This window comes from Rhincodon typus, chromosome 4 (assembly GCF_021869965.1).
Source record: "Rhincodon typus isolate 14 chromosome 4, sRhiTyp1.1, whole genome shotgun sequence".
NCBI lineage: Eukaryota > Metazoa > Chordata > Chondrichthyes > Orectolobiformes > Rhincodontidae > Rhincodon > Rhincodon typus.
Genome location: NC_063335.1, coordinates 24,179,240 through 24,194,031, shown reverse-complemented (window position 1 = coordinate 24,194,031; position 14,792 = coordinate 24,179,240). Strand labels below are relative to the sequence as shown.

At 41.7% G+C, this 14,792-nt stretch overlaps 2 protein-coding genes across 7 annotated transcripts in view; one reads left to right on the top strand and one right to left on the bottom strand.

Moving 5' to 3' along the window:
* Positions 1–14,792, bottom strand: part of LOC125482891 (junctophilin-1-like) — a 217,882-nt gene that overhangs the window by 55,649 nt on the left and 147,441 nt on the right. The window lies entirely within an intron of this gene.
* Positions 1–14,792, top strand: part of jph1b (junctophilin 1b) — a 75,033-nt gene that overhangs the window by 8,752 nt on the left and 51,489 nt on the right. The window contains exons 2-4 of one of the 6 annotated variants that reach the window (XR_007261880.1): positions 2,764–2,884; positions 9,878–9,966; positions 10,900–11,018. Coding sequence is in view for 1 of the 6 variants with exons in the window: in XM_048595480.1 (XP_048451437.1) it covers positions 3,346–3,598; positions 10,900–11,018; positions 12,249–12,260 (384 nt within the window). In the remaining 5 variants the exon portion in view is untranslated. The other 5 variants (XR_007261878.1, XR_007261879.1, XM_048595480.1 and 2 more) reach the window with 5 other exon arrangements.

The following is a 14,792-nucleotide window of genomic DNA, read 5'->3' as shown; positions in this document are numbered from 1 at the left end:
ATACAATGTTATGGCCGCAGAGAAGGTGCACAAGGAGCGAGATCAACATGAGATTTGAAATTTGAAAGGTCCATTCAGAAGTCTCATAACAGTGGGGAAGAAGCAGTGCTTGAATCTGTTGGTCTGTGTGTTTCACCTTTTGTATCTTCTGCGGAAGAGATTATATCCGGGGCTGGAGGGATCTTTGATGTTGGCTGTCTTCCCGAGGCAGCAAGGAGTATACATGGAGTCAATGGATGGAAGGTTGGCTTGTGTGATGGACTGGGCTGTGTTCACAACTCTCTAGTTTCTTGGGGTCCTGGGCAGAGCAGTTGCCATTCTGAGCTGCGATGCATCCAAGTAGAATGCTTTCTGTTATGCATCTATAAAAATCGGTAAGAGTCTTTACGGACATATGGAATTTCGTCACAGCCAATTAGAAAATTTCAGTAACTTCCCCCGACAATAGGCCTTAACTGGCCATTAGCAGAATTGGTTATCTGTCACTTGATGGCAGGTATCCTTGCCATCTTCCTCGTCCCATGCCCAAAAAAAATAACCAGGCAGTGGGAAACTGGTACACCAGCCAGGGGTATAAAATTCTGCCCCTTTGTCCAAGCATCAGCAGCAAGGCCTTTAGCAATGTCGGTCCAGGACTCTGAAACATCCTCTCTAAACTTGGCCACTTCTGAACCTTTTAGACTGTCCTTAAACCTTTGACCAATCTTTGGTTGATGTCAACGTTTGTCTGATTATGTACCCATGAAGAGCGTCTTAGTATGTTCAAGTCACTTATAAATCCAAGTTGCTGTAACTTCAGCAAAGACAAGAGAATTTAATGCAATTGCAGGTGAGAGAATTCTGCAGGTCCTGAACAAGTTTTCATGCTGTGGTAATGCAGTAACAGTGGAGTGTCTATAGACATGAGCTGTGGCCTGTCTAAAGACTCCAAGGCAATAATATCACCTTAATCCTGCACTTGTTAGTAATGCATCTCCTTTACAATCACGATGAACATCATAACTTTTTGAATGCAATATTAAAAGCATTGTTAGGTAAAGGCTGCAGCCTTTATTCCAGGTCCATATCCAGATGATTTTTAGAAGCTGCTTAAACTTCTTCAAGTCATTTAATTTCCAATTACTCCCAGATAATTTGCTCATCATCCTAGCATGTTTATTGACAAATAAAAGTAATCATATGTAGTTTTAGAGGGTAGGAGCCTAAACCTCTCTGTCTACTTATAGAGTCATAGACTTGTATAGCACGGAAACAGACCCTTCAGTCCCACCCATCTGTGACAACCAGATATCCTAAATTAATCTAGTCCCATTTGCCAGCATTTGGCCACATCCCTCGGACCACTTTGTATTCACGTACCCATGCCTTTTAAATATTGTAATTGTACCAGCCTCCATCACTTCCTCTGGCATTCCATATATACACCACCTTCTGTGCGAAAAAGTTGCCCCTCAGGACCCTTTTAAATTTTAGCCACCCTCACGTTAAACCTATACCCTTAGTTTTGGATTCCCCTTCCCTGGGAAAAAGACTTCAGCAATTCACCCTATCCATGCCCCTCATGATTTTCTAAACCTCTGAGGTCACCCCTCAGCCTCTGATACTCCAAGGAAAATAGTCCCAGCCTAATCAGCCTCTCCTTATACCTCAAACCCTCCAATCTTGACAATATCCTTGTAAATCTTTTCTGAACCCTTTCAAGTTTAACAACATCTTTCCTCTTGCAGGGAGACCAGAATTGAGTACAGTTTTCTAATAGTGGCCTAACCAAAGTGCTGTACAACTGTAACATAATCTCCCAACTCCTATACTCAATGCACTGACCAATAAAGGCAAGTGTACTAAATGCCTTCTCTACCATATCTACCTTGGACTCCACCTTCAAGGAACTGTGAACCTACATTCGAAGGTCTCTTTGTTCAGCAACTTTCTCTCAGGATCTGACCATTAAGTGTGTAAGTCCTGCCCTACCAAAATGCAACACCTCGCATTTATCTAAATTAAACTCCATTTGCCACTCCTCAGCCCAATGGCCCAACTGAACAAGGTCCTGTTATACTCCGAGTTTTGCGTCATATTTTAAATATTGAGCAGAATAGATACATTAATACGCTATGATGTGAGTAGATGATTTATTAACAAACGAATCCAATTTCGGCTACAGTCTAACATTTCATTTCTTAACTTACAGAACTTCAAATTTTTATATTCATGAAAGCATGAGAACTGGCTCCTCCAGCAATTACTATATATTTGGAAACACTGAGCGAATTAACACACACATCCCCAAAATCCTCAAACATCTCTCAGAAACATTATCAAAAAATATGCAACAATAACTTGCAGCTGTTTTCTCCTAGTGTTTCAGTGCTTTAGTGTGATACGTAGTTGATCAAATTTCATAGCCTAACTATAGCTATATCAAGGCCATATCACAAACCTCAGCACTTTCTCATCTTGCTAAATTCTGGGATGTAATGGAAACCTTATGGGGGGTCAGTTAGCTGAATCAGTCAGATGGATAATGTGTGGTTTAGATTAACACTAAGGACGTGGTTCAGTTCCTGTTCTGGCCGAAATAGACTTGGGGCCTGCCTCCTTATCCTAGTCATGAGGGTGGAAGGCAATGATTCAGGATAAAACATCAGACAATGAAGCAAAGGACTGCATTTAGGTACAGTACGTGTAGGAAAGAAGAAAAGGAATTTTTATTAAAATGCTTTTCAAAGATTTAATAACGCCTGGATTTTCCTTCCATAACAGTATTCATCACAATTTTCTTCTCATCGGCCCAATTGCCAATCGTGCACTGGGACTGTTCAGCTGCGTGTAAATGAAGGCTGACCTTTCACTGAAAACAACAAAATGCTGGAGATCACAGCAGGTCAGGCAGCATCCGTGCAGAGAGAGCAAGCAAATGTTTTGAGCCTAGATGACTCTTCATCAGAGCTGAAGATTTCACTGCTTTCTGTGGGATTTCCTTGTAACTATAGCAAGTTCCTGACACAGGAGATGTTAGTGATGGGACCAGTATCTTGCCCTGAAGACAGGAAGTCCATTATGTCAGCTTTGGCTCAGTGCTTTTTATTTATATTTGTTTAAGGGATGTGAGCATCACCAGCTTTTATTGCCTGTCCTTAATTGCTTTTGGGAAGGTGGTGATGAGCTGTCTTCTGGTGCACCCACAGTGATGCTGGGAAGGCAGTTTCAGGACTTTTACCCTGCAACAACGAAGGAACAACAATATCATTCAAAGACAGGGCGGTGTGTGGCTTGGAGGAGAACTTGCAGGTGATGATGTTCCCATTGCATCTGCTGCCCTTGTTCTTCTAGGTGGTAGAGGTCATGGGTTTGAAAGGCGCTGTTGAAGGTGCATGTACATCTTTTGCGTGGTACACACACTGCTGTGAGTGTGCATTGGTGGTGAAGGAAGTGAATGTTGAAGGTCGTGGATTGAGACCAATCAAGTGGGAAGCTTTGTTCTGGATGGAGTTGAGCTTCTTTTGTGTGGTCGGAACAGTTCCCCTCCAGGCAAGTGAAAAATATTACAAGCCACTCCTGACTTGTCCCTTGTGGCCAGGCATTGGGGAGACAAAAGGTAGGTTACTTGCTGTAGAATTTTCAGCTTTTGTAGCCACGGTATTTATAGTGGCTGGGTCATTTCAGGTTCTGATCGATGGTAGCCTTCAGGATATTGATATTATCTTTGCTGAATACCCCAGTGACAATGTGAGATGTTTGACACAGGGCTGCAATGAAGTCAAAAGCTGAGTAGCCCTCGCCAAACATAAACTGAGCATTAGTGAGCAGGTTATTGCCTATTCTGTCCATATTTCAAAACATCATGTGCTTTCAATTAAGCATATTCTAGATTCTTGAGTAATACACTGAAAGGGAGTTGCATTATTAGATATATTGTCATTTACAAGAAATATGCAACATTTTTTTTCAGGTAACATCCATGAAACCCCGTGAAGTAGTTACTAGGGTGGCTCAGTGGTTAGCACTACTGCCTCACAACCCCAGGGACCCAGGTTCGATTCTAGCCTCGAGCGACTTTGTATGGAGTTTGCACATTCTCCCTGGGTTTCTTCTGGGTGCTTTGGTTTCCTCCCACAGTCCAAAGATGTGGATTAGCCATGCTAAATTACCCATAGAATCCAGGGATATGCAGGCTAGATGGGTTAGCCATGGGAAATACAGGGGAGGGGTGGGTTTGGGTGGTATGCTCTTTGGAGGGTTAGTATGAGCTTAATGGCCTGTTTCCACACTGTAGGGATTCTATGATTCAAAGAGTAGGAGGGTCCTTCTGATGCCCTGCCTAATATTTCACTCAATCAGCATCTCTGAAATACATTACCTAGTCAATTATCTCGTTGTTTGTGGACAGTCAGTTATATCACCTGATTTGATGAAAGGATTTTACCCAGCAAGTTGTTGCTATCAACCATGTAGTATAATTGAAAATTTGAGCTCTTACTGGATGGACAGCTGATAGCAGAAGCTCATTAACCAGTAGCATGTGTGAAATAGAATTCATCATGCAGACTCTGTATCTTTTATCATTTTCCTGAGGAAAATATGGATGTACGCTATATCTAGACTCTTGGTTATGTTTGTTGGTGTGAAGTCTCAGTCCCTTCTGCAACAAAGTGTGGAAAGCATCTACGCTGAGTCACCAAGTATAACATGCTTCAGCAACTGTTGTCCCAAACCCAAGATTCCTCATCATTGATTCAATGAACAGGAGTGTTGATGTTAGATCTTATGTGAAGGTGCTGGTGTTGGACTGGAGTGGACACAGTCAGAAGTCACATGACACCAGATTATAGTCCAACAGGTTATTTCGAATCTCACAAGCTTTTGGAGTGCAGCCCCTTTGGCAGGTGCAGTGAGAGAGTTTATAGACAGAGAGATCAAGAGATCATACAACCGGTGTGAGTGGAGTGTCAGATGATAAGCCTCTGCTGGTGACCAAGAGTGTTAGACGGTGTGGAAAGTGTTTATAAAGTCAATGTCAGCGCTGAGAGTGAGAGTGTATGTGTATGAGTCTGTGTGTGTGAGTGTGTACATCTGTGTATGTGTGTGTGTGAGAGAGAGGGGGAGAGAGTGAGTGTGTGTGTGAGAGAGGGGGAGAGAGTGTGTGTGTGTGTGTGTGAGAGAGAGAGGGGGAGAGAGTGAGTGTGTGTGTGTGTGTGTGTGAGAGAGAGAGGGGGAGAGTGAGTGTGTGTGTGTGTGTGTGTGAGAGAGAGAGAGGGGGAGAGAGTGAGTGTGTGTGTGTGTGAGTGGGGGAGAGAGTGAGAGACTGTGTGTGTGTGTGTGTGTGTGTGAGAGAGAGAGAGAGAGTGTGTGGGTGCTCAGACGAGGAGGAACGCGATGGACACCTGAAGGTTTTGAAAGACACCCTCATAAGAACAGGATACAATGCTCAACTCATCGATCGCCAGTTCCGACATGCCACAGCGAAAAACCGCAACAAATACCTCAGAAGACAGACACAGGATAAGACTGATAGAGTATCCTTCGTCGTCCAGTACTTCCCCAGAATGGAGAGACTACACCATGTTCTTCACAGCCTTCAAAATGTCATCGATGACAATGAGCATCTCACCAAAATCTTCCTACGCCTCTACTTCTCGCCTTCAAACAACTGCCAAACCTTAAACAGACCATTGTTCACAGCAAACTACCCAGCCTTCAGGACAACAGTGAGCACAACACCACACAATCATGCCACGGCACCCCCTGCAAGACATGTCAGATCATCAACATGGACACTACCATCACACATGGGAACACCACGTTCATGGCACGTGACTCAGCCAACATTATCTATTTCATACGCTGCAGGCAAGGATGCCCCAAGGCATGGTATATTGGAGAGACTATGCAGACACAATGACAACAGATGAATGGACACCATGCAACAATTACCAGACAGGAATGTTCCTTCCCAGTCGGGGAATGCTTCAGCGGTCAAGGCCAGTCTTCAGGTAAATGTCCTCCAAGGCAGCCTTTGAGATGGGCAACAATGTTGAATCGCCAAGTGGAGGCTGATAGCCAAGTTCCGTACCCATGAAGACAGCCTCAACCACGATCTTGGGTTCATGTTGTGCTACACGTCACCACACTGTTCTGTATCTGTAAACTCTTGCTTACTTTCCTGTTTTGACAGCATCACTTTGGTAAATTGTTATGATCTCTCTACTTTAGTTAGTTTGTACAGTTTTGAATTACTTTTTACATTCTCTCCCCTCCTCTCTCTCTCACACACACACACATATAAATCTATGCAGTGAATCATTTCATTCAAGATGTTTGTTTATTTGCAGATATATTCTATCTTGTTCATAAAACACACAATTTGTAGTCACAGTCAGTCAGTGTGGCATCTTATAAATTCCAGCTTTTGGAATAAAACCAGCCTGATTCCAGGTTAAAACTCTGAGACAGATTCTGAACAAAGCCTCACACCTACAATTCTGTGCTTGACCTGAGATGTCACCTTTTGTATATTGTTGTGGCTCTGCCTGATTGTTATGACAGCACAGCGCTGACATTGACTTTATAAACACGTTACACACCAGCTGACACTCTTGGTCACCAGCAGTGATTTATCATCTGACACTTACACCAGTTGTATGATCTTTTGATCTCCCTACCCTTGATTTCTCTGTCTCTAAACTCTGGGTCTGTGTGCTCTTCTCTCTCACTGCACCTGCCGAAGGGGCAGCACTCTGAAAGTTTGTGTGATTCCAAATAAACCTGTTGGATTATAACTTGGGGTTGTGTGACCTCTGATGATGTTTGATCTGGAAGCAGTATCCTAAGGAAAACATTAAATTCTTTCAAACGTTGGCAGAATCAATAACTGTTTGTTTGTAATTGTCAGAAAGTTTGTGAAAAGTATTTCTAAGAGACTGCACCAATTTTGTAGTGAAGAGGTCAGTGACATTTGACATAAAAGGAGACAGAAACTCTTGAAGGCAAAAAACATCTAAAACTTAGGGGACAGTGGGTTGAATTTTACCAAAAATTGGCCGGTAATCAATTTCATGAGAGGGTCTCTCTGTGAGATTTAGTAATTCATCTCATGTAATTTTACGCTGCTGAACACATAATGTATACATCATGCCTCTACAGTGCCACACTTACACTTTCATGTTCTCATCACAGCTGGATCTCCTGGAAATCCTGAATCCTGGCTAATTAGGGATGGACAATAAATGCTGGCCTAGCCAGCAATGTTCATATCCAATGAATGAATTAAACAAATAGAAACAGCACCGTACTTAAGAACTAGCTGTGCACCAGGACAATCACTGCCAGTTGTGAGTAGCCCTCCTCAGTGCACATAATGGGAGGGAAACTCTTCTGAAGGCACATAAGTGGTAGTTCATTTCAGACACAATCTCACATCTGTAAATATATTGCTATCTTATGTCATCACCTGTCTGATCAACTGTCATAGTGACTGCAGCTACAAAAGCCAAGCTCCACAAGCCACCTGTCTTTAGTGCTAAATCATGTTAGATCCCTGTCTGAGGGAGTGCTATGGTTTCCTAAATGCCTAGCATAGCATAACATTGATCATTATTCAGTGTGGGAGCATTGCATGTTGGAAAGCCCTCAGCAGTTGAAAACCTTGTATTGAGCAACAGGAAAAGTGAAGAGAAAAAGCAAGCGAACAGAATAAAAAGGGTCTGTTTACCTTTTGTGCAACAATAAATTTAGAGTCAATGAATGATCACTTCATCCAACCGGGGTCAATTAAATCCTGCCTGGCTTGTTGTGCCAAACATTGCATGCTGTATCCTGCTGAAGGTGATGTTCCTTTTGCTTAACGTCCTCATCACCCTCCCCTGGAAGACCGCTTGAAATAACAGCATAGAGACCGGTATCCCATCACCAAGTTATCCTTAATTTTCATGTGCACAGTACAGTGGCTGTAGCCAGCCAGCTCAGAGTCAGTCCCTGAAGCAAGGAGACACTCAATCCCCTGTTTTATATCTGTCAGCCAGGACTCCTCATTGGCCCAGGTTAACAACCCCAATCAGGGATTTCATAGTCAACAAGGTCCACCTGGTTCCAATCACCACACAGCTGTTGCTCTTCCAGCTCTTCACTGTCCATTATGTACCCTCTTTGACTGTTCTAGTTGTGTATGACATAACACGCCAGGACTATTTCCATTTCGTATTTGCGATTCAGATGTGAATAGAAGGCATCACAGGTCACATTTCACAGTGAATCACAAGCTCAACCTGGTAATCTGGGGTGGAGGGGATGTCTCCAAACCCTCTCATTCTTTCTTTCACTCCTTGTTGACCTCATCAGATCTGAGCTTCCCCACACAACTCTCTCAATTAAGTCTTCAGCTTAACAACGGTAACTGCAGTGATATGGAGTCCTAACCCTGACCATTCCAATCTGCTGACTGACATGTCTAAGAACATGAACTGAGATTGGATACTGCCCTTGACTGACTATGGCAACACCCTAGACTGACGACAATTCCTCTTTGACTTGTCTGAGGACTACTCCCCTTAGCCTTTGGGACATGGCTATTTGTTTGAGTCACATTTGTTTGAGTCACATACAGTGTGCACATAAACTGTTGGCACATGTTGCAGGCGTGCATTGACAGCACGGCGCCAAACAGAAACATGTCCAAGCCCCTTGACTGATCTTTGCTGACAACCACGACGAGCTGCTTTGCTTTGTATCTGTGCTGAACAGCAAGGTAAGACAGAACTACTGTGAGCCTTCAAGTTCTGAATGTGGTGGCAAAGTAAGGCAGACTGAGCATCTAAGTAAGCACAAAATATTTGAGTGAATCATAGAATCATAGAGTGCAAAGAGAGTAACTGAAGATATCTGAGATGCACCCTGTTCCAATTGCTTCATCAATGACATTCACTTGATCTGAAGAGAGATGCTCGCTGATGATTGTAAAATGCTTGGCATCATTCATGATTGCTCACACACTAAAACAGTCCATGTCCAAATGAAACAAGACTGGATTATATCTCATGGAAGGTAACATTCGCACCACACAACCAACAGGCAATGGTGAACTCAAATGAAAGCTTGACACCATCTAGGACAAAGTAGCATGCTTGATTGCCAGCACATCCTCAACTTTCACTCCCTACAGCACCAATGCTCAGTAGCAACGATAAGTACCATCTACAAAGTACACTGCAGAAATTCACCAAGGTTCCTTAGACAACACCTTCTAAACCAGCTACCACTACCATCTAGAAGGACAATGGCAGCAGATATACAGGACACAACCACATGCACGTCCCCTCCAAGCCGCTCACCTCTTGACTTGGAAATGTACCACTGTTCCTTCACTATCACAGATCAAAATCCTGGAACTGAGCCCTTAACATCTTGTGGGGGTAGCTACACCAAATGGATTACAGCAATTCTCCGCCACTAAGGATGGGCAAGCTGGTGAAGCTCACATCCTCTGAATACCCATGGAATAAATACGCTAAGTAATGTACGGTGGGGTTATGATGGCCTTTCTGTGCAGGCGCTGCACTGGCTTTTCTCCCTTTCATGCCTCTGAGAGTATGACCTTTTGGACAACTGGGTATAATGTCCGAGATAACAAGGTGTAGAGCTGGATGAACACAGCAGGCCAAGCAGCATCAGAGGAGCAGGAAGGCTGACGTTTCGGGCCTAGACTCTTCCCTTCTTCAGCATCTGCAGTTCCTACTATCTCTGGGTATAATGTCCATCCAGCACTTACTAGTTTGTCAGCTGACTTTTTTTTTCCTCTCTGCTAATCAGTTATGTTAACAAGGGCAGCATGGTTAGCATAATCCAAGAGTTTGTGTTTGTAAAGTGACTTCTGTTCATTAAGCAACCAGTGACAATCAGTCTTCAAAGGAAAACCGAAGAAACTGACAGATCCTTCAGAAACCTGTTTGATAATTAAAGATATTAGCAAAGGTAAACATTAGAAATAGCTTTCCTTTAAAGTTGAATTTATTACACTTTGACAAGATTCCTTTATCACAATATCATCATTATTTTGTTACTTAAAAAAAGTCAGATTATGATCATTCTAAACATTTCATTGTAGCATGATCAAGGTCCACTTTTGTTGAAAACAATTTGTTACAGATTGAAAACAATATTTTGTTTTCCAGGAAAAGTGATTAAATTAAGTACTGTCATCCCATTGCTTTTTTTTTTGTATTGATAACTGTGTGATGCTTTTGTTGGTCCGTAAACCAATACTTATGAAACTAGTATCTATTTTTACCTTTATTCAAGAGGGCATGAGGGATCATTTAGTTGTAATTATTTGAGAAAATACACAGTTTAATGGATTACGCACTTGATAGTAATGTCATGTAAAATGTATGCAGATGAAAATAATGCTCTTTAAATGGTAAAATCACTGAGTAATATCTTCCCTCTCTTGCTGTAAATATAAAAAATATTGTCGTTGCTTTATTGTCATTCAAGTCATTTTATTCAAGGTATGCATGGACTCAGATGGGGAGAATCCTACTAAATTATACAATTCTATACAAGTCACTAATTAACCCAGTGACTTTTTAGAATTTGGTTATGGTGTTGCTGGCTTAACCAGCCATTTATTATCCATCCCTAATTGCCCAGTGGGTTTGCAGTCATATGTAGGCCCAACCAGGTAAGGATGGTCATCATTAAGGCTTCTTTAAATCCAGAATTTTTATGGAATTTATCATTCAAATTGGTGGGATTTGAAGCCATGTCCTTAGAACATTAGCAAGAAGACTCTGGATTACTAGTCCAATGACATTACCACACCACCGCCTCCCCATAATACAGGATAAGACAGAATAATCCTGGCAGTGTATTGCTGACGTTTACTTCTGATTTTTTTGAATCTAGAACTGCACACGCGCGGGCCAAAGCTGATGCAGCAGATGGAGCCGCACAAGCTGCACGCCAGGAATCGGACATTGCAAGGGGAGTTGCCAGGGAACTGTCACCAACCTTCTGCCAGCCAGGTAAATGTCCATGTCCAAACACCCAGAAAAATAATTTTGCAAGCGAATTTAAATCCATGCTTTTTAAAAATAGCAGTTTGATACTTGGAACTTAAGAGACCTTTCCTTTGAAGTAATGCAAACTCGCAATGATGTGGTACATGACTTTAGGGTGGGATTGATTTAAATAATGCTCGTAAATATCATTGTCTTTTTCCTATCTTTCCGATTTTTTTCTGACTTTAATTTTCAAAACCTTTCATGTTTTCAGTATTACAATCATAAATGTCAAGTAAATCTGGGTAATTGCTATATTGACAGCAGAAATTACAAAGCAGTAGTCTGGGTTCTCATATAGTGAATCATGAAAACAATTCCAACAGTTTATAATTAAACATTTAAATTGGATAACAGCCTTTAAAGCCTCAGAAAGAGTTTTAGCTTATATTAGGAGCAGTGTTTTATTTTCTGGTCAGTGGCTTTATACTTGTATTGAAATTACCCATGTAACCTTGTCTCTGATGTGTGAAATTATCCACATTAAAACCTCTGACTTTCAGTACTTATCAGGACATGGAAATGTAGAATTTTACAGTTTAGCAGCGGGCCATTCAACCCACTGTGTCCATACCGGCTCCGGAAAGAGCTACGCAGCTAGTCCCATTTTTCAACCATATCTCCATAGCCCTCTAAATTCATCACTTTCAAATCTATATCAAGCTCTGTTTTGTATGGAACCTGTCTTCATCACTCTGTCAAGCAGCCCATTCCAAATCCTGACAATTCTGAGTAAAGAAGTTTCTCATCGTCCCTCACTCCTAGCTCTCTCGCTGACAATCTTGACATTGTGACCCCTAGTTACTGACATACCAACTAGTGGAAACAGAATATCCTTCTTTACCCTGTCAAAAATCTTCATAATTTTCAACACCTGAAAAAGATCACCACTTAATCTTCTCTGCTCCGAGGAGAATGAGCCCAATTTCTCTCACGTGTACGCGATTCTGGTAAACTCATATATCTAGTCCATATTGTAGACTGTCAATATGGATTCAAAATCTTCTTACGCTAACATCATAGATAATAAATGCTGGCTGGCCATCAATGCCCACATCCCACGTGTGAATAAAAATTACTAATACTCTATGCAGCAACAGGAAATGTACTTCTTAATTTATGAAACTTCATGGGGTCTTTCATCAGAGAACATTTACCCCAGTGCGTTTTTTTTTTGTTGTGTCTCCACTGAAGATATTGACGTAAACTGGAGGGATATGATTTGACCTCTTGTCACCTCGACGAGAATGGCAACAAGTGCATGGGGAGGCCACCAACTGCAAACTCCCCTCTCAGTCACATTCCATCTAACTTGGAAATGTATCACTGTCACTGTGGCAAAAATCCTGGAACTCCCTTCCTTATCAGCATTGGAAATATTCCCATCACCTAGGTTGCAGCATTGCAAGGAAGCAACTCTCTATCGTCTTAAGAGCAGTTTTGGATGGGCAATATACTCTGACCTTGCCAGTGATGCCCATACCCCTTGAACTGATTTTAACAGGTATGGGAATCTGCTTTAACTTGGGGGCTGAAATCACAGGTGCAGCTGTCAAAGCAAGTGACATTCCACCCAGCCAATCAGGGTAAGTCGCCCAGTGGGTTTGAACTCTTATGCCTTGTTTGAATACATCAGCAATGACGTCTTCATCAGTGGTCAAAAGCAGAATATCACAGAGGGTCAGAATATCACTGGACACCAAAGGAAATGATTCCTGACAACGTGAGTGAGGAAGGAGATTGGTTGGAGAGGACAACAGTTGGAATGGGCAGGATTAGAAGTGATTAAAAGCAAATGAAATCCACAGCATCTTTGTGATCTTGGAAGAGTCCTTCTCCACCTTCCTGAGCCACAAAAATTCTACCTGAAATTATTTCTTTCAATGCCTTTTCTGGGCAGTCTGTACTTCTGCCATGGTTATGTTATGGGGGTATGTTGAGTTCAGGTTTCCCATAATGAGTGAATCACATCCCACCCCTTTCCCCTACTCATGAAAACGAGATCAATCAGAAATGGGATGGGTCTTCAAGATCAGAGGTTCCATTTCCATTTGGAGAAGCTGCAGAGTATCCACAATCCGCAAAATACAGGGCACGAATCTCAGGTTTTATCTGCCACTTGCTGTAACTAATTTAATGTCCGTTCTGTTTGTATAAATTGATAATGTATATTTGACCAATGAGAATGACTTTATAATTCACAAGAAATAAGTATTGTTGATAATTCTTAATAGTGACACAATAAAAATAAGTAATAAAGCACAAATGATTTGCATTTATTTATCTCTTAGTAGACTCTCATTAGCAATTATAACAAAATAAATTGCCTTGCAGTGATTTTTTTTGTTAGACAAGCAAGCAATAATTTCATACCTAATGATTAATATACCACATACTAACTTTACTCTAAAAGAAATTTGCTATCAAAATGTCACTATTTTTTTATTTTCCATAGTGAAATAAATAGGAGACATATCACAGTCCCACTCAGCTCATTAACATTATAATATGGACCTCAGGCAACAAAGCTGAATAGGACAAAGCTCTATCAAACCTGTAAGCTAAGATAAACTTTGTATAGTATTTATGCCCTACCATAGAAATTATGTATTACTACTCAGAATGCAATGTAGGTTAAATGCAGAAGAAGTAAAATGTGTCTGAGGTGAGTATGGCAGATTGGTGAAAAACTGAGTCTGGGTTTTTAATGTTACAATTGATTTTAAGAGCAGCTTTAAATGAAACATAGGTCAAAAAAAATACAAAATCAACATGTGTCAGAACTCTGTTAACAAAACATTTGTTTCACAAACCTCCAAAGCACCAAGTTCAAACCTAGTCTGTCTATTGATGCTTGCTTTGTGGTGTTAGAAGAGACGAGCAATTTTGTAATGAAGTTTAGAAACCAGTTTCTCTCGGTTAATGGAAAATTATGCAGCACAGTGTATTAATTATATTGGGCCACAAATCTAAGGTGGCATATCCATATTTTCACATTCGGTGTTCCCTGTGAAAGCAGCTTCCTACTAAGATTGCAGAAGGAAAGGATAAGCCCTCGTAACTGAACTCTTCTGCACCTTGGACAGATAGAAAACTCAAAAAATCAGTCTGATCAGAACTACGTCTCCTGTTTTCCAATCGCAACGTAATTTTAAAGGAACAGCAGCACTGACTCAGTTCACCCTACCTGCCAGGCAGGAGGAGGAAATGGACATGAAAGAATGTAAATAGGTAGAAATAGGAAGTAAAAAAGAAAGGATTGTGTAACAATTTGCTGTTCATTTGAGGCCAATCCAACTGGATAATCAGGTTATGAATTGCTGGTGGTGGTTATCCTAGTCCTCACTACCACAACCACCTCTGGCCAAATGAACTTCAAGGACATTCTGAAACATCCTAATCAGATTTACAGCTGTACAGTAGTAAGCACTATGTGGAGAAAAGTGGTGGCATGGTGGCTAAGTGATTAGCACTGCTGCCTCATAGGACCAGGGAGCCAGATTCAATTCCACCCTTGGGCGACTGCCTGTGTGGAGTTTGCATGTTCTCTGTCTGTCTGCGTGGGTTTCCTCTGGGTGCTCCAATTACCTCCCACAGTCCAAAGATGCGTAGGTTAGATGGATTGGCCAATAGTGTCCTGGGATATGCAGGCTATGGAAAATACAGGGTTACAGGGTAGGCCTGGGTGGGGTACTCTTTGGCGGGTCAGTGTGGACTCGATGGGCCAAATGGCCTGCT